Here is a 27,906-nt window from a genome sequence, read left to right as displayed (position 1 = left end):
ACCAGACAACAATGACCAAAGTAGGTTACAGAAGAAATCATAGAATGAGAGCATACTTTCTCATTCTGTGAGTAGACAGAATCAGAAAATCTCTGGCTGGGAAGGTAACAGAACAGTGATTACTGCCATCATCACATTCCAGAATAGAGTTGGAAATATATTTGAAGGAAAAAGACAACACTTGCAAAGCTTCGAGGAGAAATGCCATGGGCTAAGACCAAGAAACTGCTCTTGCAGAGGACTGGGCAAGACTTGGTGGGCCAAAAGGTCTTCTTCTGACCTATGATTTGATAGCTTCTTATACTTATGGCCAATATTCAGTCAAACCATGGCTGACCTCCATCTCCATGCTATTAAGATGTATTCTCTGTCGTCTCTACTAACAAAAGTTGATAGACATATTGGTCTTCTAAGCCAAAATTTTCTCTAATGCTACTTGTGGGACAAAAAAAAATCCACTCATCTTTAGCCTTCTGTATGAGGAAAGGTTTTGCATCTAATTTTCAATTCTTAATTGTATTTTTTTCCTTCCCAGTAGATTCTTCTGTATCAAATACCTTCACATTTTCAACAGGTTAGCGAGTCACACCACAGTGTATAGCAGCCCAGCGGTATTGGGTGAGATCCAGGGCAGTGCTGAGAGTCAGAGCTAGGAGTGATCACAGAGCTTGGGGAGAGTTCAAGATGAAAATGGAAGTGGAGGTGGGAAAAAGTCATCTCTAAAACCTTGGCTATCCACAACATAATCTTCCACATTCCTAATAATGTGTCTTCTGGTCACTCATTCAATAAAGATGGTAAAACACCTCTAATCCTGCACCCTTGGGACTTTGGAGATGTCAGTGTAGTTAACTTTCTGGATAATTGGATGTTAACACCCAAACACATTTTGTGTGTTTGTTCTTCAGTGATACAGTTAATTTATCAGTGGATCTGGTGCAGTCTAAAGAGAGAGGGGAACTATGTACTCTGTGTCCAGTAGCAAACATACCTGCATTGCTGACCTTTGCTGGTCAGGATCTCAGTCCTGGCTCCAGCCCACAATTCAGATCCCAAGCACAGCCTCACAGCCTCACAGCCTCACATCCCCTCTCCCTTGCATTCTGGATTAATGAGTGAATCAGATGCTGAACCTTCAGGATCTCAGGAAAATTGAACACCAGATAATCAGTTTAGCTGCACAACTTATTAGCCACAATACTCTGCGTGTACCTTTTATGTTCCAAGTGGATTTGATCACCTGCCTCTTTGAATTTGTAGGCCTCGAGGGACTGCCAAAGCCCAAGAATGTGTACGTAAATTCGACCAACATGAGGCACGTCCTGAGGTGGAGTCCAGTCAGAGTCCCTCTGGGTGAGGTCAGGTACTCAGTGCAGTTCCAAGGGTAGGTAAAGTGTAAACTATTTCACAATAATACTATTTCCACTGCTCAGTATAGTGCTATGGAGTTTTCGATATCAAGTTGAAAGGAGAAATGGTGCTCTGTTTCACCGTTGTGTTTGGAAGGTAGCACCTTCAACATTCAACCTGGTCCATCAATCTAAACATTTGCTCCCTACACCACCAACGCACAGTGTGCACCTTCAGCAATGAGCACCCGCAGGTGCTCGTCCGGTTATTCCAACAACTCCTCCCAAACCCGCAATGCTTACCACCAAAAGAATAGAGGCAGGACAAGCACAGGAGCATGTTCAACTGCATGTTCCCCTTCAAACTGTACGCTGCCACGTCTTGAAAATATATTACACCACCTTCATCATCACTGGATCTAGATCTTGGAACATCCTATCAATTTCCAGCCATAGAGTAAGTATACCATCAATAGGAGGACTGAAATGCTTTAAGAAGATATTTCGTGACCACTTTCTCTATTAGATGAAGATGGTTTCTCTGTGATGCCTACATCTCATTAATAGCAATAATTGAAGCATCCACGTCTCTGTATTGGGGGGATTGCCTCTTTAGATCCTGATCTCAGATTTCCTCTGTGAAATAAAAATGATCAGGACACTAGTGAAGTCCCATGTGAAGAATTTACTAGGGAGATTCTTAATCCTGATTCATATCATAAACTTTACCTGGGCAGCTCCTCACAAGAGTTACTCGTAGAGCTCATGGTAGCTGCATTATTTCAATTCTGATCATTGGGATGGAGCTGGGCTCTTAAAGACCACTCCCCATGGCAGTTACTGTACCACTGAAAGTCAAGGCAAGTTGACTTTATCGACGTGTGGACAAGTATGGTGAGGCACACATTCAGTATCACTGGTATATAGATTCAGATAATATGCACAATATAAATTATATACAGTATCACACCCCCCTTGGAAATTTTCATGTTTTATTGTTTTACAATATTGAATCACAGAGGATTTAATTTGACTTTTTTGACACTGATCAACAGAAAAAGACTTGCGTGTCAAAGTGAAAACAGATCTCTACAAAGTGATCTAAATTAATTACAAATATAAAACACAATATAATTATTGCATAAGTATTCACCTCCTTCAAGTCAGTATTTAGCAGATGCGCCTTTGGCAACATCTGGTGTATCTTTTCCAATGCTCCACATCCTTCCTGTGCTGTGGTGACCAGTACTACATCCACATGCAGTTTAAAAGATGTTTTGTACAGCTGCCACATGGTGCCTCAACTTTTGTACTTAATGCCTCAGGCTATGTAGGCAGGGCCCTGGTGAGGGTGATAGAGCAGAGGGACATTGGAATATAAGTGCATGGTTCACTGAAAGTGGAGTCACAAGTAGACAGGATGGTGAAGAAGGCTTTTAGCATGCTTATGTTCATAAGTTAGGACAATAAGTAAAAAATCACAAACAAGACAAAATCTGCAGATGCTGGAAATCCAAAGCAACGCACACAAAATGCTGGAGGAACTCAGCAGGCCAGGCAGCGTCTATGAGAAAAAAGTACAGTCAACTGTTTGGGTCAAAACCCTTCGGCAGGACACACGTTTGTCCAGCATTTTGTGTGTGTCGCAACGAGTATTAAAGCTGGGAGGCTGTGGTGCAGTTGTACATGGAGCTGGTGATGCCACACTTACAGTATTTTGTTCAGTTTTGGTAAACCTGTTAACAGTAAAAATGTTATTGAACAGGAAGGCATGCAGAAAAGATTTACAGGAACTTGAGGGACTGAGTTAGAGGTAAAGTTTGAACAGGCCAGGACTTTACTCCTTAGACTGCAGGAAATGGGAAGTGATCTAGTAGATGATACTAAAATCAAAAAAGGGGTGATTGCAGCCAGTCTTTTTTAAGAGCCGGGAAATAATAACTAGAGGGCATAGGTTTAAGAAGAGAGGAGAAAAATTTGATAGGATCTTGAGGGGTGACTTTATACATAAAGGATGGTATCTCTGTGGAATGAGCTGCCACAGAAAGTGGTTGATGCAGGTACAATAAATATTTTAAAAGACACTTGGACAGGTACAGAGATTGGAAAGGTTGTGTGCCAAACGCTGGCACAGGGACTAGCTTAGATTGATATGGTGACTAGCTTCGGTTAATCTGAAACAGACAGGACTAAAAGAGTGTTTTGGTGCTGTGTATCTCCACGGGTCTATCAGATTACTGTACTTACTTTCTCATCCAAGTCATTTATAAAAATTTGATAAATGACAAAGGTCCCAGTACTAATCTCAGCAGTAAACCACTAGTTACAGATTTTCAGTTGAAAAGCAGCCCTCCATCAGCAAGCACCCTCTGTCTCCTGCCACCAAGCCATGTAGCTCAGGTCCTATGTGCTTTAGCCTTTTGCACCTGAGTAAGCCTTTGTTAAAAGCATTGCTATAGTCCATGTTCCACACTGCCTTCATCAATTTTCTTAATTACCATCACAAAAAACTGATTCAGGTTTTCTGAGACAGAATTTTCCTTGCACAAAACCATGCTGACTCCCCTAATTTGTCCCTGCTTTCCAAGTGAACACTAATCCTGTCTCTCAGAATTGCTTCCAATAACTTTCTTATTATAAGTGTAAGACTCACCACCTGGAGAGGAGCAAGGATTTGTAAAGGATGAATCTAAAAGTAAACATTAGTAACAATATTTACTTGTGAGGTGAAAGCACACAGCAAACTTTATTGCAAAGTAGTAACAGCAGAAAAGATGATCTGGTTGTTTTTGTACTGAAGCCCAGTACAACAGGCTTATGGTGCCCTCTCGTGGCACAACTGATGCTATTGCCTCTGTTCTGGTCACTATTCTCCAGGATCAGGAAGAATTAAGAAGAATATTTCCACTCAAATGGACAATAAAGAGGTGATCCTGAGGAGGCATCACTGATATTTCAGTGAATATAATGGATTGTCAAATTTGATCTGAGCACAGCTTCGAATGGTACATGATGAAATTCAGGAGGGAATCTGAAGGTAGACCCACCCAAAGGATTTCAGCATAATATCAAATCTGATGCTCCAGCACACAGAGAGTGCTGTATAGTTGAAAAAAGCACCTCAGCACAAGCTCCTCAAGGGCAATATGGGATGGGCAGGAAATATAGAATCATTGTCCTGCAATCTGTTTGGCCCACAGAGTCCTCGCTGCCCCCATTTCAAATAGTCCTACATGTTGAGGACTGTAAAACAAAGAATGCAATTCAGGTGTTTCCCAAACCAGAAACTATGGATGAACTGGCAGATCCACTCCTGAGTGAAGTGTAGGACAGCAGTGTTCAAATCAGTTGATTATGACCTTTACAAGAAATCGAGATATGACCTATATTAAGCTGTCAGGAATGCCAAGAGACAATACTAGTCCAAAGTAAGAGTCCCAGGCCAGCCATCGTTTATGCGGGGCTTACATGATATAACGGGCTACAAACCAAAGTCTGACATCATCACTGACAACAGCACATCCTTCCCGATGAGCTTAATACATTCTCCGCACATTTTGAATGGAAGAGGTTTGGAAAGTCTCCACCCACCTTGATAGCTTACAATGCACCTGAACCCAGAGTCACTGTTGAGGCCACAAGATCATTTTCTCGAGACTGAACTAGTTTAAGGTGGCACTGGTGAAACTCAGCAGCTGCTTATAGGTGACAAACAAAACGAAGAAAGCTGAGAATTACTTTATTAATAATGATCACTGCAAACAATGGAGGCGAGGCGAGTGGAGCCTGTTGTGTCTCTACAACTACATATCAAGTAAGTAAAGGCACACACTTGGAGAAGGAGTTAACATGCACATTCACTTTGCAGAGAGAGCACCAAACCAAAGTACATGCATAAGGTATCAGTCAATAATTAGTGCTAATAATTGCTCTAAAAGAAATAGATCCGTGCATTACACTTCCTCCTCCATTAGATTAATGTAGGAGCAGGAGTAGGCCATCTGGCCATTTGAGCCTGCTCTGCCATTCAAGAAGATCATGGCTGATCTGACCATGGGCTCATCTCCACCTACCTGCCTTTCCCCCATAACCTACTATGCAAAAATCTATCCAACCTTGTCTTGAGTATATTTATTGAGGTAGCCTCCACTGCTTCATTGGGCAGAGAATTCCACAGATTCACCACTCTCTGGGAAAAACAGTTCCTCCTCATCTCTGTCCTAAATCTACCTCCTGAATCTTGAGGCTATGTCCCCTAGTTCTAATATCACCTACTGGTGGGAATAACTTTCCTGCCTCTTTCTTATCTGTATGTTATGTTATCTTATATGTTTCTATATGATCTTCTCTCATTCTTCTGAATTCCAGCGAGTACAGTCCGAGGCAACTCAATCTAAGTCAAACCCTCTCATCTCTGGAATCAACCTGGTGTACCTCCTCTGCACTGCTTCCAAATCAAGTAGATCCTTCATCAATTAAGGAGACCAGAAGTGCATGCAGTACTACGGATGTGGCCTCGCCAGTACCCTGTACAGTTGCAGCATAATCTCCCTGCTTTTCAATTCAGTCCCTCTGGCAGTGAAGGCCAACATTCCATTTACCTTCTTGATAGCCTGAAAACTGTATAGGTAACAAACCATTCAATTTCCCTTTAACAGGCCATGCCTAAAACATGCTTTCACAGTAACAATGTTTGCTTGATTTTTCTTTTTTTAAATAACAGTCCATAACTAACTTCACTATACTGAAGATTCAGTCTTTTGGGTGGCGCTGTGTTTCTTTCAGGATAGCAGCTCTAGACCTGTGGAGTGGCATCAGGTTTGGCAGGTGTCTTGTCAAAGACAGCAGCACGTGCCACGTTGCTGTTGGTGACATGATCATAACTGAGAGGCAAGTCCGGTGGACGTACTGTGTCCATTTTGTTGGATGCAATCGACTCAGCTGTGTTCTTCAGCTGAGCATCCAGTATCTGGTCCACATAATGTCTCCATATCTGATCTCCAACATCCACTGTGTACATCAGTGATAACTATCCTACCAGGTGTCCACTTGCCTTCTCGGTAATCACGCACTAGGACTTCCTGTTCAACCTCAAAGCTCCTTGCTGATTTTCTTGGCTGAACTGCTTATTCTGCACTTCCCTCTGTAGATCTGGTTTCAGGAAGTTTATGCGAGATCTCAAATTCCTGCTCTGAGAAAGAGCATTGAAGGTGTTTGATTTGTCCGATACACAAAAAGGAAGATGTTCACCTTGTGCTGTAGAGAAATATCCTCCTTGTCCATTGCTTTAATGAATTTCTTGAAGGTTTGGATAAACCTGTCAGCTAACCCATTCATTGCTGGGTGGTGAGGAGCTGACTTGAAATGTTCGATGCCATTTTTCTTCATGAATAGTCTGAGCTCTTCTGATGTGTATTGCATCCATTGTCATTCACAATTTGTTCTGGTAAGCTAATTGTGGAAAATATAGTCCTTAGTGTGGAAGCAGTCTTTTCTGATGTGGTTGACTGCATTGGTATGACCTCTGGCCACCTCAAATAAGCATCTACAGCAATCAGATACGTGGAGTTCATGAATGGCCCAGCAAAGTCAATATGTACTCTTTGCCGTGGTGAAGATGGCCACTCCCACAGGTGTAACAGTGTGCCTGTGGGGGTGCATTTTGAACTTTGTGGCATCTCGAACAGCTTTTGGTCAAGTCTTCAATTCGTCTATCTGTCGCTGGCCACCACACATCACTCTAGGTGAGATTATCTTGTTTGTACCCAGGTGTCCTACATGCAGATTATCTAACACTCTGGTGCACAGTTTAAAGGGAACCACAACATGAGATCCACACATCAGCATTCTTTGACATACAGACAGACGGTCTTGTCTCACTGAGAACTCTGGAAACATAGGATTACCATGAGCTGGCCATCCTCGCATGGTGATGTCATAGACTTTTGACAACGTCGGGTTATTCCTTGTTTCTTTTTGTATATTGGAATTTGTTACCGGCAACTGGTCCTCCATTGTGGTGTGGAACACTTCTGCTGGGTCACACTATGAAGACTTTTCTTCTTCAGTTGCCAACAGTGGAAGATGTGACAAGCCGTCAGCGTTACTGTGCTGTTTGTTACCTTTGAACTCTGTGTCATAAGAGTGGGCTCCTAGGAACATGCTCAACGTTGTAACCAGGTAGCAGTCATCACTGGGATTCCCATCCTGGCATTGAAAATGGACACAAGAGGCTGGTGATCTGTCACTAGAGTAAACTTTTGTCTGTAGAGGTGGTGGTGAAACTTCTTTATTTCCCATATTAGACTAACGGCCGCTCGGTCGATCAGTGTGTGCAGTTCTGCGCTTGTCAGTGATCTTGAAGCAAATGCAATCAGACGTTCAGATCCATCTTTCATGGTGTGTGACAAAGTGACACCAATGCCATAAGGGGACACATCGCATGCCAGTCTGATGGGCAGAGATGTGTCATAATGTGTTAGCAGTTCATCTGATGTTATTAGTCTCTTTGTTTTCTTCAATGCTCTTTCACATCTTTCTGACAATTCCAACTTTGCTCCTGTCTGTGACAGTGTGTTCAGTGGATACAGCACTGTAGCAATGTTTGGGAGAAACCGGTGGTAGTAGCTTACAAGGCCCAAGTATGACCTGAGTTGTGAAACATTTTCCAGTTTAGATGCCTGTAGCTGTAACCTTCTCTTACAACTTATGTAACCCAAACTGGTTACTGACATGTTCACAATATTAGATTTCAGTCTTGATATCTCACATTTCTCTCTTTGTGCAGAGACCATACCTACTCAGACAGCAAAGCACTTTACCAAGGTTCTGGAGATGCTCTTCATCATCCTTGCCGGTCTCAATAATGTCATCAAGGTAACATGGTGTTCCTGAGATATCTTGGAGCACTTGGTCCATTGATTTTTGCCAAATTGCTGAAGCTGATGTGATACCAAAGACAAGATGATTATACTGGAACAGTCCCTTGTGAGTGTTGATTGTGAGGAATTTCCGGCTTGACTCCACATTCTCCATTTGTAGATAGGCTTGTGACAAGCCAATCTTTGAAAACCTCTCATCTTCTACCAAAGCTGCAAAAATTTATTCTGTTTGTGGTAAGGGATACTGCACAGCACGCAGCACTAGGTTGATGCTCAATTTGAAATTTCCGCAAATGTGAACGGCTCCAGTCTTTCCCTTCTTTATCACTGAGACAATGGGCATGACCCAATCACTCCAGTCAACCTTGGAGAGAATGCCAGACACCTCCAAGCTCTGCAGTTTAGCATTCACTTCAGGACTTAGTGCATACGGCACCGGACTTATAGAATTTTGGTGCTGCTGCTTCATCCAGCACAATTCTGGACTTCATGCCTTGAGTTTACCAATCCCCTTCTCAAACACCTTCACATTAGCATTAAGCAGCTGTGCCAGTCTCTGGTTATTGCTAACATTTGGACTGCCATTGCCTGTTGATGACACATTGAGAGCTATGATTGTTTGCCAGTCTAGTTGGATTTTTCTCAACCATTCACGTCCGAAAAGTTCTGGCCCTCCACTTTTCAACACATAAAGCTCTAGCTGTTGTGTTTGGCCTCTGTACATCAAGTTCACTTACAGTTGGTCTTTGGGGGACACTTTTTTTGCCTGTGTATGTTGTCAGCATCACTGAGGTCTTTTCTAATGGTAGCTTAGAAAACAGTTTGTTGTAGTCAGCCTCTGAAATTATGGACAAAGCTGGCCCTGTATCCAGCTCCATTTTCAGTTTTACACAGGACACTTTTATTGGATCCGGATGATTTTGTGATCTGCTTCAGTAACGCTATATAATTCTAGGCATGATAGCTCAACTTTGTCAGACTCTTCCTTGTCTGATTCAGTTTCACATTTAGTCAACTTCTGCTTTTGTTTAGTTCTGTGTTTGAAACTTTTCACTTGCTGTGGTTTTTCTCTTTGTGACTTTTGTCTGCCTTGCACACTCTGTTTGTGACCTCGTCAGTAACATTTTCTACAAACTTTTTCTTTGAACCAACGGTCATTGGCATCATGGGAAGATTTGCCACATTGATAACATTTTTGGCTTTTTGCACCATTCAGGGACATTTTGTATGTTTCACATTCTAATCTCTTTTTCTGTAGTTATGTCATATCCTTTGCCGCGGTGTCTAATGATATTGCAATGATCAATGCTCATTCTAAGGTTAGGTCTCTTTCTGACAGTAGCCTCTTTTGAGTGCTTTGACAATGCATTCCACATACAAGCCTGTCCCTTAATGCATCAGTAAGTCCATCTGCAAAGTTGCAGTACTGGGAAAGTTTGCACAGTTCTGCAGTATATTCACAAATGGTTTCATCCTTTGACTGGTTCCTTCTGTGAAAGCTAAATCTCTCAGCTATTACTAGCAGTATTGGGTTCAAGTGATTTTGCAAAATGCAACAATTTTGTTGAATGTCTTGCTGGCTTTTCAGGAATACTAAGTTGTGTAAAAGTCTGGACATTCTAGTAGCCATTAAGTTAAGAACTGTGGAGACTTTCTTCACCTCATCTACATCTACTACTAATATGTTAACTCAGGCCTAGGGCTTTCTTCACCTTATCTACATTGTTAGCATTATAATACAGTTCAAACCTCTTGATATATGATTCCCAGTCCTCATTAGCACTATCAAATTCATCAACTTTCCCGACGAAGGTTATCGTCATTTTATTTTTACTTTAGCTTTGCTATAGGTGTGTCTCTCACTGGGTACTGTGCACCATAACTCACATGCCCTTTTCTAACATTGCTGAATGCCTTCTCCGTATTGGTTCACTCTTCCCTCTTGCTGTCCCTCTCCCTTCCTCCAAATTCTGTCATCTCGTAACTGTTAGTACAGTTGGTAATATTTGCTGGCATTCCGGTTCGTACCCATTGCCAATATGTTGTGTCAGTAGCATGAGCTATCAAATAAATAAAGGCACACACTCGGAGAAGAAGTTGGTGTGTAAATTCCCTTTGCAGAGAGAGCAACAAAACAATGTGCATGCTTGTTGTCAGTCAGTAACTAGTGCTAAGGGAAGTCATTGCACTGAAAGAATTAGTTCGTCACATTACAGAGGCAAGGCAGGGTTGAGGCAGAGTCGAGGGAAATGGTGTCCTGAGAGCGATGAAAGACCCCTAAGTTCGATTGATCCAAGTGACAGGCTGAATTGGAAAGATTGGGTACAGGCCGCATCATGGCAGTGGGGTCCTGTCTCCAGAGTGGTCTGAGAGCGAGGAATGAACCATTGTTTGGACGATTTAAGTGCTGGGCCGGATTGAAAAGGTCAGGGTGTTGGGGCTGAAAGCAAGGGATGGGCCAAATCTGCTTGCTGTTCTGTGATGTTTTCTCAGCTCTGCACTGAGCAGTGACTGTTGCCTGCTCCGGCTGCACTGATGCCTGGCTTCGTGTCCATGGATTCATTTCTGCAAAACTTCAGTTCTGAATGTTATTTGCTTACTTTTGTTGTTTGAATGATTTGTTCTTTTACTCAGCACATTGGGTGTTTGAAAGTCTTTTTTTAATGGGTTCTTTTGGTTTCCTTTGTTTTGTGGCTGCCTGCAAGGAGACAGATCTCAAGGGTGTATAATGTATACACACTTTGATAATAAATGTACTTTGAGCTCTGGAAAGCATTTGGCCTAGATGGTGTCCAGGGTGTGTCCTGATGTCCTGTACTGGTCAGCTGGTATTTGCAGACATTCATAACCTCTGCCAGCTTCAATGTGAAGTTCTCACCTGCTTTTAGAAGAACACTATTAACTCAATATCTAAGAAAACACAAGGTAATACACCTTAATGATATTCCTCAATGGCTCTGACTTCCATGACCATGAAGTGCTTCATCTGCAGCTGTGGAGATAAAACAGAGATGATCTTCCCCAACACCCCCATTACTGCTTTGCTCCGTTTCCCCTCTCCGCTCTCAGTCCTGATGCAGGGTCTTGATCCGAAACATCAACAATTCCTCTCTCGCACCCCCCCCCCACACACACACACACACACACACACACACACACACACATAGATGGTGCTTGATCTACAGAGTGCTTGATCTACAGAGTTCCTCCAGGAGTTTTGTTTTTGCTCCAGGTTCCAGCATCTACAGACTCCACTGTATCTTCATCTCCCAGTGTGAAGTCCGGGAGCTCGATACACCGTGACACACACCACTCAATACCTCCAATACCTGTTTGGGAGCTTGATACACTGCGACACACACCACTCAACCACCCTTCAATACCTGTTTGGGAGCTCGATACACCGTGACACACACCATTCAACCATTCTCTGGTACCTGCATGGCAGTATGTCAGCAATCTGTCTCATGCAGTGTCACACATTATTTTTAACAGAACGAGACTATTCAGCCCACAGGTGTTGTTGGCTCTTTGAATAATCTGTCCAATTTCTTCACTCCACTTCTTGTTCCCAATATACTGAATGAACAGAGATCCATGGACATGAAGAGCCCTCTATTTCCTCAAAGATGGGAAATATTGAGGTTAAGGTTGAGCCACCCTGTGCTGGCAGGAAGAGAATTAGCCCAAATAGCCTGAATTATGGTCACTAGATATTCTCTGAACCCTACCCCGCCACCTAAGGATCAAGTCAGAGAACTCCCTGTCTTAGGGCATGCGCAAGTCCCTCATGACTCCAGAGACATGGTGGGGGCATGAAGGGAGGGAGCAGTACGGAGCCACTCTTCACATTGTTCCACCTTCTCTCCTCAGAGAGTTTGAGCGAAACCACAGGAAAACCTGGGTGGCAATCACGGAATGTTCCAGCATCAGGGAAACATGGTGTGATATCACAGCAGACATATCGTCAGATGTTGACTATGATCTGAAGGTTCGGGCAGAGCTTGGGAACGCCACTTCCAAGTGGGAATATCTCAGTAAGCTCTTCAATCGGAGAGAGAGTAAGTATGATGTGTAACTGAGGTTACAGATGACAGCTGAGTGTAGAGTTTTCACAGTAAGCTGGGTATCATTTCATGCAACATCAGTATTTTCACAAAAAACCAAGGTGGAACGATAAAGTCTGCACATGGCGCAGAATGTCCTGGCAATATGCTGGTGAGATTAATTGTCAAGAGGAAGGTAGGTAAGGATGCTTTGCACTTCTTTCTGTCTGTACAAGAGTATAATTGCACTTAGTTCTGGACCAATGAACCAGAGGGTTGAGCTTAATCACACTGTGACAGATGGGGAATTATGATTCAAATAATTAAATAAAAACTGGAATTACATGAAAAGTAAGGTCACAGTAATAACAACAATGGATTAACCAGGACACAAGGAACTTCATATACTGGAAGCTGAAACAACGAACAATCTGCTGGAGGAAATCAGTAGGTCAAGCAGCCTCTGTGGGGTGAAAGGAATTGTCGACATTTTGGCTCGTGATGAAGGGTTTTGGCCTGAAGTGTCAACAATTCCTTTCCTCCCACAGATACTGCATGAACTACTGAGTTCCTCTAGCAGATTGCTTGTGCTCCATCAGATTAACTAATGTCTACCAAGGAATGAAGTCTGCCATCCTCACCCAGCTTGTCATGTATGACCCACTGACGTGGTTGACCCTTTCAGTTAGGACTGAAGAGAAATAGGCTATAAATCCTGGCATTGCCAGACATGTCCACATCTCCAAACAACTGCATAGAAATGAATTGTCATTAGAAATTTCCCAAATGTTTTCCTTCTGCGGCAATTTACCACATTACCCCTTTAAGTGATGTGCCAAGGTCTTTGATTTCCCAAGTCCAAACTGATGGCTGGCTAAGTACAGGTTTAGCAATAGCCAGTGCCATTGTTATTTAAATTTGTCCACTGAGCTCACCATCGATTATGGCCATGTTTGGTTAGCCTAAAGGCACCAATTTTTTGGGTGCTAGCCATCCGCCATTCTTATGTTTCCTATTCATGTCATCTGAGATCAGAATCAGAAGCAGGTTTATTATCACCAGCATGTGACGTGAAAATTGTTAACTTAGCAGCGGCATTTCAATGCAATACATAATATAGAAGAGGAAAAAAATTATCATAAAAAAAATTACAGTATACATATATTGAATAAATTTAAAAACGTGCAAAAAACAGAAATACTGTATATTAAAAAAAAGTGAGGAAGTGTCTAAGGGTTCAATGTCCATTTAGGAATCGGATGGCAGAGAGGAAGAAGCTGTTCCTGAATTGCTGAATGTGTGCCTTCAGGCTTCTGTGCCTCCCACCTGATGGTAACAGTGAGAAAAGTGCATGCCCTGGGTGCTGGAGGTCCTTAATATGGATGCTGCCTTCTGAGACACCGCTCCATGAAGATGTCCTGGGTACTTTGTAGGCTAGTACCCAAGATGGAGCCGACTAGATTTACAACCCTCTGCAGATTCTTTCAGTCCTGTGCAGTAGCCCCTCCATACTAGACAGTGATGCATCCTGTCAGAATGCTCTCCACAATACCTCTATAGAAGTTTTTAGTGTATTTGTTGACATGCCAAATCATTCAAACTCCTAATAAGGTATAGCTGCTGTCTTGCCTTCTTTATAACTACATCGATATTTTGGGACCAGGTTAGATCCTCAGAGATCTTGACACCCAGGAACATGAAACTGCTCACTGTCTCCACTTCTGATCCCTCTATGAAGATTGTTATATGCTCCTTCATCTTACCCTTCCTGAAGTCCGCAATCAGCTCTTTCATCTTACTGAAGTTGAGTCCTAGGTTGTTGCTACGGCACCACTCCACTAGTTGGCGTATCTCACTCCGGTATGTCCTCTTGTCACCACCTGAGATTCTACCAACAATGGCTATATCATCAGCAAATTTATAGATTATAGACTTATAGCCACACAGTCATGTGTATAGAGAGAGTAGAACAGTGGGCTAAGCACGTACCTCTGAGGTGCACCAGTGTTGATCATCAGTAAAGAGGAGATGTTATCACCAATCTGCACAGATTGTGGTCTTACGGTTAGGAAGTCACGGATCCAATTGCAGAGGGCAGTACAGAGGCCGAGGTTCTGCAACTTCTCAATCAGGATTGTGGGAATGATGGTATCAAGTACTGAGCTATAGTCGATGAACAGCATCCTGACGTAAGTGTTTGTGTTGTCCAGGTGGTCTAAAGCCATGTGAAGAGCCATTGAGATTGCACCTGCCATTGACCTACTGTGGCGATAGGCAAATTGCAATGGTTCCAGATCCTTGCTGAGGCAGGAGTTCAGTCCAGTCATGACCAACCTCTCAAAGCATTTCATCACTGTAGATGTGAGTGCTACTGGACAATAGTCATTAATGCAGCTCACATTATTCTTCTTAGGCACTGGTATAACTGTTGCCTTTTTGAAGCAAGTGGGAACTTACGCCCGTAGCAGTGAGAGGTTGAAAATATCCTTGAATACTCCTGCCAGTTGGTTGGCACAGGTTTTCAGAGCCTTACCAGGTACTCCATCTGGACCTGCTGTCTTGTGAGGGTTCACTCTCTTTAAAGACCGTCTAACATTGGCGTCTGAGACAGAGATCACAGGGTCACCAGGTGCAGCAGGGATCTTCACAGCTGTAGTTGTGTTCTCCCTTTCAAATTGGGCATAGAAGACATTGAATTCATCTGGTAGTGAAGCATCACTGCCATTCATGCTATGGGGTTAAAAGTTCTACTTTGAGTTACCCTGAGCCTTTTGCTAAAAAGGAGTTAGGGTAAATGCTCAGGCTTAAGAGTTAGTTTGAGTCCACAGCAATGTGTGATAAGGATTTCACTGATAATCAGGATGGGAAGTGCTAGGTATTGCTTGTATTGAGCTCAGGACTATGCATGTTTACCTGCAGAAACCACTGCTGGTAGCTACCATGGTGACTAAATGTGTCCACCACAAAACCATGCTAATAGTTCCCTGATATTGAAAGCCCCTCAGCTACATCATTCACTCATAAAGTAAGCTCAAATATTTCTTCATGCTCTGGCGGCTAATTAAGTAATCATCAAGTAACTAATTATTAATTTATCCTTCTACCTCCTACTCTGCAATTAATTCTCTGTAATGTCTTCACAAAATCTAAAGAGGGAATGGTGTTTCACAATATAGTTCATTTAACATCATTTGTCATACAGCAATAAAGTCTACTTTTGATATTATTGAATTATTGTAGAACATGGGCATTCCATGACTCTGCTGCCCAATATAAAGAAAACATCAAGTCCATACTTATGTATCCACTACAATCTCCCTCTTCTATTGGTCATTACTGTCCATCTCATAGAACATAGAATAGTACAGCACAGTACAGGCCCTTCGGCCCACAATGTTGTGCCGACCCTCAAACCCTGCCTCCCATATAAGCCCCCACCTTAGATTCCTCCATATACCTGTCTAGTAGTCTCTTAAACTTCACTAGTGTATCTGCCTCCACCACTGACTCAGGCAGTGCATTCCACGCACCAACCACTCTCTGAGGAAAAAACTTTCCTCTAATATCCCCTTGAACTTCCCACCCCTTACCTTAAAGCCATGTCCTCTTGTATTGAGCAGTGGTGCCCTGGGGAAGAGGCGCTGGCTATCCACTCTATCTATTCCTCTTATTATCTTGTACACCTCTATCATGTCTCCTCTCATCCTCCTTCTCTCCAAAGAGTAAAGCCCTAGCTCCCTTAATCTCTGATCATAATGCATACTTTCTAAACCAGGCAGCATCCTGGTAAATCTCCTCTGTACCCTTTCCAATGCTTCCACATCCTTCCTATAGTGAGGTGACCAGAGCTGGACACAATACTCCAATTGTGGCCTAACCAGAGTTTTATAGAGCTGCATGATTACATCGCGACTCTTAAACTCTATCCCTCGACTTATGAAAGCTAACACCCCATAAGCTTTCTTAACTACCCTATCCACCTGTGAGGCAACTTTCAGGGATCTGTGGACATGTACCCCGAGATCCCTCTGCTTCTCCACACTACCAAGTATCCTGCCATTTACTTTGTACTCTGCCTTGGAGTTTGTCCTTCCAAAGTGTACCACCTCACACTTCTCCGGGTTGAACTCCATCTGCCACTTCTCAGCCCATTTCTGCATCCTATCAATATCTCTCTGCAATCTTTGACAATCCTCTACACTATCTACAACACCACCATCCTTTGTGTCGTCTGCAAACTTGCCAACCCACCCTTCTACCCCCACATCCAGATCGTTAATAAAAATCACGAAAAGTAGAGGTCCCAGAACAGATCCTTGTGGGACACCACTAGTCACAATTCTCCAATCTGAATGTACTCCCTCCACCACCACCCTCTGCCTTCTGCAGGCAAACCAATTCTGAATCCACCTGGCCAAACCTCCCTGGATCCCATGCATTCTAACTTTCTGAATAAGCCTACCGTGTGGAACCTTGTCAAATGCCTTACTAAAATCCATATAGATCACATCCACTGCACCACCCTCATCTATATGCCTGGTCACCTCCTCAAAGAACTCTATCAGGCTTGTTAGACACGATCTGCCCTTCACAAAGCCATGCTGACTGTCCCTGATCAGACCATGATTCTCTAAATGCCTATAGATTCTATCTCTGAGAATCTTTTCAACAGCTTTCCCACCACAGACATAAGGCTCACTGGTCTATAATTACCCGGACTATCCCTACTACCTTTTTTGAACAAGGGAACAACATTTGCCTCCCTCGAATCCTCTGGTACCTTTCCCGTGGACAATGAGGACATAAAGATCCTAGCCAGAGGCTGAGCAATCTCTTCTCTCGCCTCGTGGAGTAGCCTGGGGAATATTCCGTCAGGCCCCGGTGACTTATCTGTCCTAATGTATTTTAACATCTCCTCCCAGTTTCTATCAATTCTTTTCAGATGTGACTCTCCTCAGCTGCCCTCTGGTAGAAACGTAGAAACATAGAAAACCTACAGCACAATACAGGCCCTTCGGCCCACAAAGCTGTGCCGAACATGTCCTTACCTTAGAAATTACCTAGGGTTATCCATAGCCCTCTATTTTTCTAATCTCCACGTATCTGTCCAGGAGCTTCTTAAAAGACCCTATCATATCCGCCTCCACCACCGTCGCCGGCAGCCCATTCCATGCACTCACCACTCTCTGCATAAAAAACTTACCCCTGACATCTCCTCTGTACCTACTTCCAAGCACCTTAAATCTGTGCCCTCTCGTGCTAGCCACTTCAGCTCTGGGAAAAAGCCTCTGACTGTCCACATGATCAATGCCTCCCATCATCTTATACACCTCTATCAGGTCACCTCTAATGTTCCGTCGCTCCAAGGGAAAAAGGCCGAATTCACTCAACCTATTCTCATAAGGCATGCTCCACAATCCAGGTAACATCCTTGTAAATCTCCTTTGCACCCTTTCTATGGTTTCCACATCCTTCCTATAGTGAGGCGACCAGAATTGAGCGCAGTACTCCAAGTGGGGTCTGATCAGGGTCCTATATAGCTGTAACATTACCTCTCGGCTCCTAAACTCAGTCCCATGACTGATGAAGGCCAATGCACTGTATGCCTTCTTAACCACAGTGTCACCCTGCACAGCAGCTTTGAGTGTCCTATGGACTCAGACCCCAAGATCCCTCTGATCCTCCACACTACCAAGAGTCTTACCTTTAATGCTATATTCTGCCATGATATTTGACCTACCAAAATGAACCACTTCACACTTATCTGGGTTAAACTCCATCTACCACTTCTCAGCCCAGTTTTGCATCCACAACACTCCAAACTTTGTGTCATCAGCAAACTTACTAACCCATCACGCCACTTTCTCATCCAGGTCATTTATAAAAATCATGAAGAGTAAGGGTCCCTGAACAGATCCCCGAGGCACACCACTGGTCACTGACCTCCATGCAGAATATGACCTGTCTACAACCACTCTTTGCCTTCCATGGGCAAGCCAATTCTGGATCCAGAAAGCAATGTCCCCTTGGATAACATGCCTCCTAACTTTCTCAATAAGCCTGGCAGGGAGTACCTTATCAAATATCTTGCTAAAATCCATATACACTGCATCAACTGCTCTACCTTCATCAATGTGTTTTGTCACATCCTCAAAAAATTCAATCACGCTCGTAAGGCACGACCTGCCTTTGACAAAGCCATGCTGACAATTCCTAATCGTATTATGCCTCTCCAAATGTTCATAAATCCTGCCTGTCAGGATCTTCTCCATCAGCTTACCAACCACTGAAGTAAGACTCACTGGGCTATAATTTCCTGCGCTATCTTTATTCCCTTTCTTGAATAAGTGAACAACATCTGCAACCCTCCAATCCTCCAGAACCTCTGCCATCCCCGTTGATAATGCAACGATCATCGCAAGAGGCGCAGCAATCTCCTCCCTCACCTCCCACAGTAGCCTGGAATACATTTCGTCTGGTCCCAGCGACTTATCCAACTTGATGCTTTCCAAAAGCTCCAGCACATCCTTTCTTCATATCTACGTGTAGAAAAGATTGCTCATTAAACTCTGACCTTGGCCGATGAGACAACAGGAATCTCTCTGCTCTTTTCTAAATTCTACTAATCACTGTCCTTACTTATGATTGTCCGGGATGGACTTGGACCTTGTCGGGCTAGTATTGATTAGGCTACTTCTAGTTGCTAGAATCATTATGATTAGAGACATATTTAGAACATATATTGACTAATATAAAACATATGCTGAGTGGCCACTTCATTGTGCACAGGAATGGAACCCGGTGTGGTCATCTGCTGCTGTAGCCCATCCACTTCAAGGTTCAACATGTTGTGCCTTCAGAGACGCTTTTCTGCACGTGGTTACTTGAGTTACTGTCGCCTTCCTGTCAGATTGAACTAGACTGGCTATTTTCCTCTGACCTCTCTCAGTAACAAGGTGTTTTTGCTCACAGAAATGTTGCTCACTGGATGTTTTCATTTTTGCACCATTCTCTGTAAAGTCTGTGCATGAAAATCCCAGGAGATCAGCAGTTCTGAGGTACTCATCTGGCACCACCAATCATTCCATGGTCAAAGTCACTTAGATCACATAGAAACATAGAAAACAGGTGCAGGAGTAGGCCATTCGGCCCTTCGAGCCTGCACCACCATTTATTATGATCATGGCTGATCATCCAACTCAGAACCCCGCCCCAGCCTTCCCTCCATACCCCCTGACCCCCATAGCCACAAGGGCCATATCTAACTCCCTCCTAAATATAGCCAATGAACTGGCCTCAACTGTTTCCTGTGGCAGAGAATTCCACAGATTCACCACTCTCTGTGTGAAGAAGTTTTTCCTAATCTCGGTCCTAAAAGGCTTCCCCTTTATCCTCAAACTGTGACCCCTCGTTCTGGACTTCCCCAACATCGGGAACAATCTTCCTGCATCTAGCCTGTCCAAACCCTTTAGGATTTTATAGGTTTCAATCAGATCCCCCCTCAATCTTCTAAATTCCAACAAGTACAAGCCCAGTTCATCCAGTCTTTCTTCATATGAAAGTCCTGCCATCCCAGGAATCAATCTGGTGAACCTTCTTTGTACTCCTTCTATGGCAAGGATGTCTTTCCTCAGATTAGGGGACCAAAACTGCACACAATACTCCAGGTGTGGTCTCACCAAGGCCTTGTACAACTGCAGTAGTACCTCCCTGCTCCTGTACTCGATTCCTTTCGCTATAAATGCCAGCATACCATTCGCCTTTTTCACCGCCTGCTGTACCTGCATGCCCACTTTCAATGACCGATGTATAATGACACCCAGTTCTCGTTGCACCTCCCCTTTTCCTAATCGGCCACCATTCAAATAATAATCTGTTTTCCTATTTTTGCCACCAAAGTGGATAACTTCACATTTATCCACATTAAATTGCATCTGCCATGAATTTGCCCACTCACCCAACCTACCCAAGTCACTCTGCATCCTCTTAGCATCCTCCTCACAGCTAACACTGCCACCCAGCTTCGTGTCATCTGCAAACTTGGAGATGCTGCATTTAATTCCCTCATCCAGGTCATTAATATATATTGTAAACAACTGGGGTCCCAGCACTGAGCCTTGCGGTACCCCACTAGTCACCGCCTGCCATTCTGAAAAGGTCCCGTTTATTCCCACTCTTTGCTTCCTGTCTGCTAACCAATTCTCTATCCACATCAATACCATACCCCCAATACCGTGTGCTTTAAGTTTGCACACTAATCTCCTGTGTGGGACCTTGTCAAAAGCCTTTTGAAAATCCAAATATACCACATCCACTGGTTCTCCCCTATCCACTCTACTGGTTACATCCTCAAAAAATTCTATGAGATTCATCAGACATGATTTTCCTTTCACAAATCCATGCTGACTTTGTCCGATGATTTCACCGCTTTCCAAATGTGCTGTTATCACATCTTTGATAACTGACTCCAGCAGTTTCCCCACCACCGACGTTAGGCTAACCGGTCTATAATTCCCTGGTTTCTCTCTCCCTCCTTTTTTAAAAAGTGGAGTTACATTAGCCACCCTCCAATCCTCAGGAACTAGTCCAGAATCTAACGAGTTTTGAAAAATTATCACTAATGCATCCACTATTTCTTGGGCTACTTCCTTAAGCACATTTCTTTCTCATTCTGATATTTGGTCTGAACAACAATTGAACATCTTGACCATGTCTGCACGCTTTCTTGCATCGAGTTGCTGCCACATGATTGGCTGATTAGATATTTGCATTATTGAGTATGTGGGTATACCTAATAAAGTGGCCACTGAGTGCATATATTACAAGCATATTCTTTGAGAGACTAGTCATGGCTCACATCAACTCCAGCCTCCCAGACATCTTTAACCCACTGCAATTTGCCTGCTTCCAAAACAGGTCTACAGTGCTAGTTCCCTAGCACTGTACTCATCTCTGGAGCACATCAGACTACACGCTTATTGACTTCAGCTCCGGCTTCAGTACTATCATTCCAAACAAACTCGTCAATCCTGTCTCCAAATTTCTTGACCTGGATCTCAAAACCTCTCTTTGCAACTGGGTCTTTGATTTACCGAGCAATAGACCACAATCAGTACAGATAGGCAGCAATACCTCTGCGACAATTATCCTCAACACTGGTGCCCTACAGGGCAGTGTCTTTACCCGCTGACTTTATTGCTTATCCACTCACAGATGTGTGGCCAGATTTTGCTCTAATTCCATCTACAAGATGGCACCACAGGGTCTTAAATAATGATAAGTCTGAGTACAGAAAGGAGACTGAGAACCAAATGACACTGTGTCATGACAACAACCTGTCCCTCAATGTCAGCGAAACGAAAGAGATGGTCAATGACTTCAGGAAGGACAGCGGTGCACATGCTGCTGTTTACATCATTGATGCTGAGTTAACGGTTTCACGTTCCAATGTGTGAACATCGCCAATAGCCTGTCTTGGTAACCAAGTAGATGCAATGGCCAAGAACGCTCAGCAGTGCTTTTGCTTCCTCAGGAGGCCAAGGAAATTTAGCATGTCCACTTTGACCCTCACCAGTTTTTACTGATGCACCTTATCCAGATGCATCCAAGCCTGGTGTGGCAACTGCTCTGCCTGAGACCCCAAGGAACTGCAGAGAGTTGAGAATGCAGCTCAGCACATCACAAAAATCCATCTCCCCTCTAAAGACTCTGCCTAGACTTCCAGCTGCCTCAGTTACAGCAAGCATAATCAAAGCTCTCTCCCATCTTGGACATTCTCTCTTCTGCCCCCTCCTGTCATGCAGAATATAAAAAAGCCTGAAAGTTCAGCTTCTGTCCCACTAATGTTAGACTATTGAATGCTCTCCTGAAGGATAAGCTGGATTCCAGACCTCACAATCCACTCAGTGTGGCCTTGCCTATTACTGTCTGCCTACACTACACTTCCTCTAACTGTAACACTTCAGTCTCAATTCAATTATAGTTTTACCTTCTACAACCTCAATGCACTGTCCAAAGTTCAAAGTTTGAAAGTACATATATGTCACCATATACAATCCTGAGATTAATTTTCTTGCAAGCATGATCAATAAATCCATACATAGAATAATAATCATAATAGAGTCAATGAAGTTTCATGTACTTTCTTCCTGATGGCAGGTGCAAGAAGAGAGCATGTCCGAGATGGTGGGGGTCCCTGAGAATGGATTCTGCTCTCTTGCGACAATGTTTCATGTAGATGTGCTCAATGGTGGGGAGGGCTTTACCTGTAATGAACTAGGTTGTATCCATTGCTTTTTAAAGGATTTTCCATTCAAGGGCATTGGTGTTTCCATACCAGGCTATGATGCAGCCGGTCAATATACCCCCCAGTGCATGTCTGTAGAAGTTTGTCAGAATTTTGGATGTCATGTCAAATCTTCACAAACATCTAAGGAAGTAGAGATGCTGTCTTGTTTTCTTCATAATCATAGGACTCTGGCACGGTGCCAGAGGACTGGAATATTGCAAATGTTACTCGACTCTTTACGAAAGGAGGAAGACAGCAGGAAGGAAATTACAGACCAGTTAGCCTGACCTCAGTGGTTGGGAAGATGTTAGAGTCAATTGTTAAGGATGATGTGATGGAGTACTTGGTGATACAGGACAAGATAGTACAAAGTCAGCATGGTTTCCTTCAAGGAAAATCCTGCCTGACGAACCTGTTGGAATTCTTTGAGGATGTAGTGTTTGTTGTATATTTGGACTTTCAGAAGGCCTTTGACAAGGTGCCACACATGAGGCTGCTTACCAAGTTAAGAGCCCATGGTATCACAAGAAAGTTACTAATTTGGTTAGAGCATTGGCTGATTGGTAGGAGGCAGTGAGTGGGAAAACAAGGATCCTTTTCTGGTTGGCTGCCAGTGACTTGTTGTGGTCTGCAAGGGTCGATGTTGGGACCACTTTGTTTTATGCTGTATGTATGTCTTATGGTCTTACGGTCTTATAAATGATTTAGATAATGGAATAGATAGTTTGCAGATGGTATGAAGATTGGTGGAGGGGCAAGTAGTGTTGAGGAAAGAGGTAGGATGCAGAAGCACTTAGACAGATTAGGAGAATGGGCAAGAAAGTGGCAAATGAAATACAGTGTTGAAAAATGCATAGTCAAGCACTTTGGTAATAGAAATAAATGTGTGGACTATTTTCTAAACAGGGTGAAAATCCAGGAATCTGAGATGCAGAGGGACTTAGGAGTCCTTGTGCAGAACACCCTGAAGCTTAAGTTGCAGGAAAGAGTGTGTGGTGAGGAAGGCAAATACCATGTTAGCATTCATTTCAAGAGGTCTAGAATACAAGAGCAGGGATGTGATGCTGAGGCTTTATAAGGCACTGGTGAGGCCTCACCTTGAGTATTGTGAACAATTTTGGCCTCCTCATCCTAGAAAAGATGTGCTGACATTGGAGAGGGTCCAAAAGAGGTTCACAAGGATGATTCCAGGAATAAAAGGTTTATCATACGAGGAACGTTTGATGGTTCTAGGTCTGTACTTGCTGGAATTCAAAAGGATGAGGGGGGATCTCATTGAAACCTTTTGAATATTGAAAGACCTGGAGAGTAGATATGGAAAGGATGTTTGCTATGGTTGGACAGTCTAGGACAAAAGGACACAGCCTCATGACAGAGGGTCACCCTTTCAAAACAGAGATACAGAGAAATTTCTTCAACCAAATGGTGTTGAATTTGTTGCCACATGCAACTGCGGAGGTCAGGTCCTTGAGTGTATTAAGGCAGAGATTGATAGGTTCTTGATTGGAGATGGCATCAAAGGTTACAGGAAGAAGGCCGGGAACTGGGGTTGAGGAGGAAATAAAAAAAAGGATCAGCCATGATTGAATCGCGCAGTGGACTCGATGGGCCAGATGGCTTAATTCTGCTCCTATGTCTTATGGTCTTATGGTAATTGCACTTATGTGCTGGGCCCAGGATGGGTCTTCTGAAATAATAACACCAAGGAACACACACCAAATGCTGGAGGAACTCAACAGGCCAGGAACCACCTGTCTGATTTTCAGCAGCTGGAGGTTTTCTCTTGTTTTTGATTCAACAACACCGAGGATTTTAAAGTTGCTGACTCTGTCCTCCCCTGATCCTTTGAAGAGGATTGGCTCTTTGATCTCTGATCTCTTTCTTCTGAAGTTAATGCTCAGCTCCTTGATCTTGTTGACTTTATGTAATATGGGATTAATTTACAGAGAGAGAGAAGGAGGGAACAGAGAGAATGTTTGTGATGGGGCAGAGAAAATTGATGTAGTAGTGGTGGATTTGGGGGAAGAGGAGGGCAAAAGCTGATGTTTCTGTGAGTCAGCAGCCTCTGGAAGATGCCAGTTGTGTGGTTGCACTATTGTTGATGATGTTTGAGGTATCATTGGTTGAAATTCCTGAATGTTGCCCAGAGATCCAGGATGTTTGCAATGCAGCTCTGCTTTGAGCTGTGCAGTCAAGGAAGTGCACCCCAACAATCCCTGCCAGTCCTACCAGCCACTTGGAAGTGACTATGTTTCCCACATCATCCTCAAGAGCCACTTGGAAACCTAAAATTAGAGTGGAATATATGACCTTTGATGCCAAGCGTCTGCCCAAAGAAAGCTCTTAATTGTACACCACTCTTTCTTTCACATGTTTTTCTAGACTATAGTCTAATTGTTAAGGCCCTGTCTGACCTCTCAAATAGATGTAAAAGAAAATAATACAGTACCATCAGCACCAACTTTTGGTGAAGAACAAGGATAATGTTTTGGTACATTGGAGGGCATACTTAGTGTGAAGGAAGAATGTTGTTTCCAGAAGGAATGTGTGATCATCACTCTAGTGCTCTGAACTCAGATACATCTAACAATGGTGGATTTTAGGAACAAAATTAAGTAGGTTTTTCCCTTGTGTTGCTTCACTCACCATCTGACACAGACCCTGTCTGGCAGCTTTGTCCTTCAGGACTCAGCCAGCTTGATCAATGGTAACTCTGGATGATGGACATTGGAGTCTCCCACTGGAGTACTATCTGTGTCCTTGTTACTTTCAGTGCTTCTTCCAAGTATTATTCAACGTGGAGAAGCACTGATTCATCAGCTGAGTGAGGACATCATGTGCTAATGAGGAGAAGGCTTCCTTGCCCATGTTTCACTTAATGCCCCAAGACTTCATGGAGTCAAGTGAAGGAGACCCCCAAGGTGGCTCACTCCCTGCTGCACATCACCATGCCATCACTTTTGGTGGGCCTCTCCCACTGGTGTAACTGGATAGATCCAGAATGCGACAGAAGAGTCTGACATATTGTCTGTAGGGTTTGATTCTGTGAGTAGAAGCATATCAGACTGTTACTTGCATGGGCTCCCAATTTAGGTACAAATCCCCAAATCATTTGAGAAGGACTTCACAAAATCATTGCCTGAGTGCTCACGTGAGTTCTTTATCCCAGCACAAGCCAGGGTCAGTGGAACTGCCCTATATCGTCATGTTTAATTGTGTATGAATCTGTAGCTTGGAACTGCACCCTGTAACAAGTTACAGCCCATGGACCCACATTGGACCTGGAACCTGTAAAATAGTAATAAGTTGTGTACTTGTGGGAGGATAAAAAATGGAATAAAATAGCATATATAAAATTCTTAATTTGTTCACCTTAATCAAGAAACAGAAGTTGACTTATGAATTTACTTTCTTTCAAGCCATTCTGACAATACCAATGTTGACTGTTGAAGTGAGTGGTGTCTTGATTACACTGGATGTCAGTGAAGTAAAGGAGAACATCAATGCTTATATATGTTACTGGGAGAAAGGAGTGCAGCAGCAGGTAGGAAACTTGTTATAGTACTTGGTTTAACACATTACTGTCCGTCATGGCACGTGACTTTGTCGTTAACAAGGAATTGGGAATTAAAACAGATAATATTGGAAATGCTCAATAGGTTGGGCAGCATCTGAGAAGAGAGAAACAGAGTTAATCTTTCAGGCCAATTAGCTTTTCTCAGAAAGCATAAGGAGCTAAAGCGACTAAGTGGAGTTAAGGTACAGGTCAGCTATCAACTAATAGAAAGATAAGCAGGTTCCAGTGATCTATAGACAATGCTCATTTCTCACTCAGTTTGCTGTCCATTGTATTTTTTCTGTAGATTAAGAATGGTGTTTAGATCTCCTATTCCATTTTGTGTTTATTAATTGCAGCTCATGAGTGTTTTTATGGACCAAAATCAGAGACCTTACTATCTCCGCGTGCAGAAGAGAGTCACATACTGTTTCCAAGCACAGCTCTGTATCTTAGAGTACAACAAGTCCAGTTCCTTCAGCGACATTATCTGTGAGGCAGTCAGTGGCGGTGAGTGGATTTGTCGTTCTATGAAATGCCAGTATAATTATGTCTCAATGCCTCAAAGTCATCTGCACACACTCCAGGTAAAGAGCATAAAGTGTAATTTTACTTTGATTTCTTAGTGACTGTGGAGTCATAGAGTTGTACAGCATAGAATGGAGGCATTGGCCCATCATATATGTACCTAACTTTTTGCCTATCTAATTCCATTTGCCTGCATTAGGACTGCAGCCTTCTATGTTTTTCATATTTGAGTACTTGGCTAAATGCCTCTTAAATGTAGTGATTATATCTGATTCCATGACTTTCTCTTATCCAGATGTCAGTCACTCTCTGTGTAAAAACTTTTCTTCTCAGATTCTCTTTAAAACTTCTTCCCATAAATTTATGCCCTTTTTTTCTGACACCTCTACTATGGGGAAAAGATTCTTTAAGAGCAACCTACTCTTTCTATGCTTCTCATAATTTTACGTAGGTCATCCTTCAGCTCTGTTCACTCCAGGGAAAACAAACTCAGCCAATCCACTCTTTCCCCTGAAATCATCCAATCCAGACAAAAACTGATGAACCTGCAGCACAATCCTTCCTAAAATGTACATGGTACTCCAAGTGCAATCAAACCAGCAGCACATTCTGTCCTCCCATGTACAAAGGCAAGCATGCCATATGCCTTCTTCACCGCTATCTACCTGTGTTGCTGCTTTCAAGGAACTCTGAACTTGAACTCCCAACTCTCTGTTCATTAGCATCCCTTAGGCTCCTACCATATGCTGTAAATGTCTTACATTTACTTGACTTCCCAAATTGATCACTTGTTAAAATTATCTTTATCTGCCCAATTGCTCCCAACTTTCTAGCTCATCTATACCCTGCTGATGCCTTAAACAAGCTTCATCACCAGCCACCACACCAATTTTTGTGTCATCTACTAATCATATCTGTTTCATTTATCTCCTCATACAACTTGTTAAACATCACATGTGATGGAACTAATCGGCCAGTGTTACATCATTCTGCATGTTTGTGGATGATTCCTGGATAGTTCTCTGTCAACCATCAATGCCAATTTATCATTGTCTCCAAATTTAGAAGTTGTCGTTATGATTTCAAAAGTCATGTCATTGATTTAGAATGAACAGCAATAGGTTCATAGCTGATGCTTCTTGGATTGAACAATTTTCCCCTCTGCCTCTCTGAATGTCCATCATCCTTCTCAACTCTCAAAGTTCAAAGTTCAAAGTAAATTTATTATCAAAGTACATGCATGTCACCATACACAACC

At 43.1% G+C, this 27,906-nt stretch overlaps 1 protein-coding gene across 1 annotated transcript in view; it reads left to right on the top strand.

Moving 5' to 3' along the window:
* crfb16 (cytokine receptor family member B16) overlaps positions 1 to 27,906 on the top strand; it is a 78,202-nt gene that overhangs the window by 36,619 nt on the left and 13,677 nt on the right. The window contains exons 2-5 of the mRNA XM_063044987.1: positions 1,261 to 1,384; positions 12,104 to 12,291; positions 25,984 to 26,108; positions 26,480 to 26,630. Of these exons, the coding sequence (XP_062901057.1) occupies positions 1,261 to 1,384; positions 12,104 to 12,291; positions 25,984 to 26,108; positions 26,480 to 26,630 (588 nt within the window). The remainder of the gene's footprint in view (positions 1 to 1,260; positions 1,385 to 12,103; positions 12,292 to 25,983; positions 26,109 to 26,479; positions 26,631 to 27,906) is intronic.

This window comes from Mobula hypostoma, chromosome 4 (genome assembly GCF_963921235.1).
Source record: "Mobula hypostoma chromosome 4, sMobHyp1.1, whole genome shotgun sequence".
Taxonomy (NCBI): domain Eukaryota; kingdom Metazoa; phylum Chordata; class Chondrichthyes; order Myliobatiformes; family Myliobatidae; genus Mobula; species Mobula hypostoma.
Note: the sequence above shows the minus strand (reverse complement) of the source record. Positions and strands in the feature narration are given on the sequence as shown.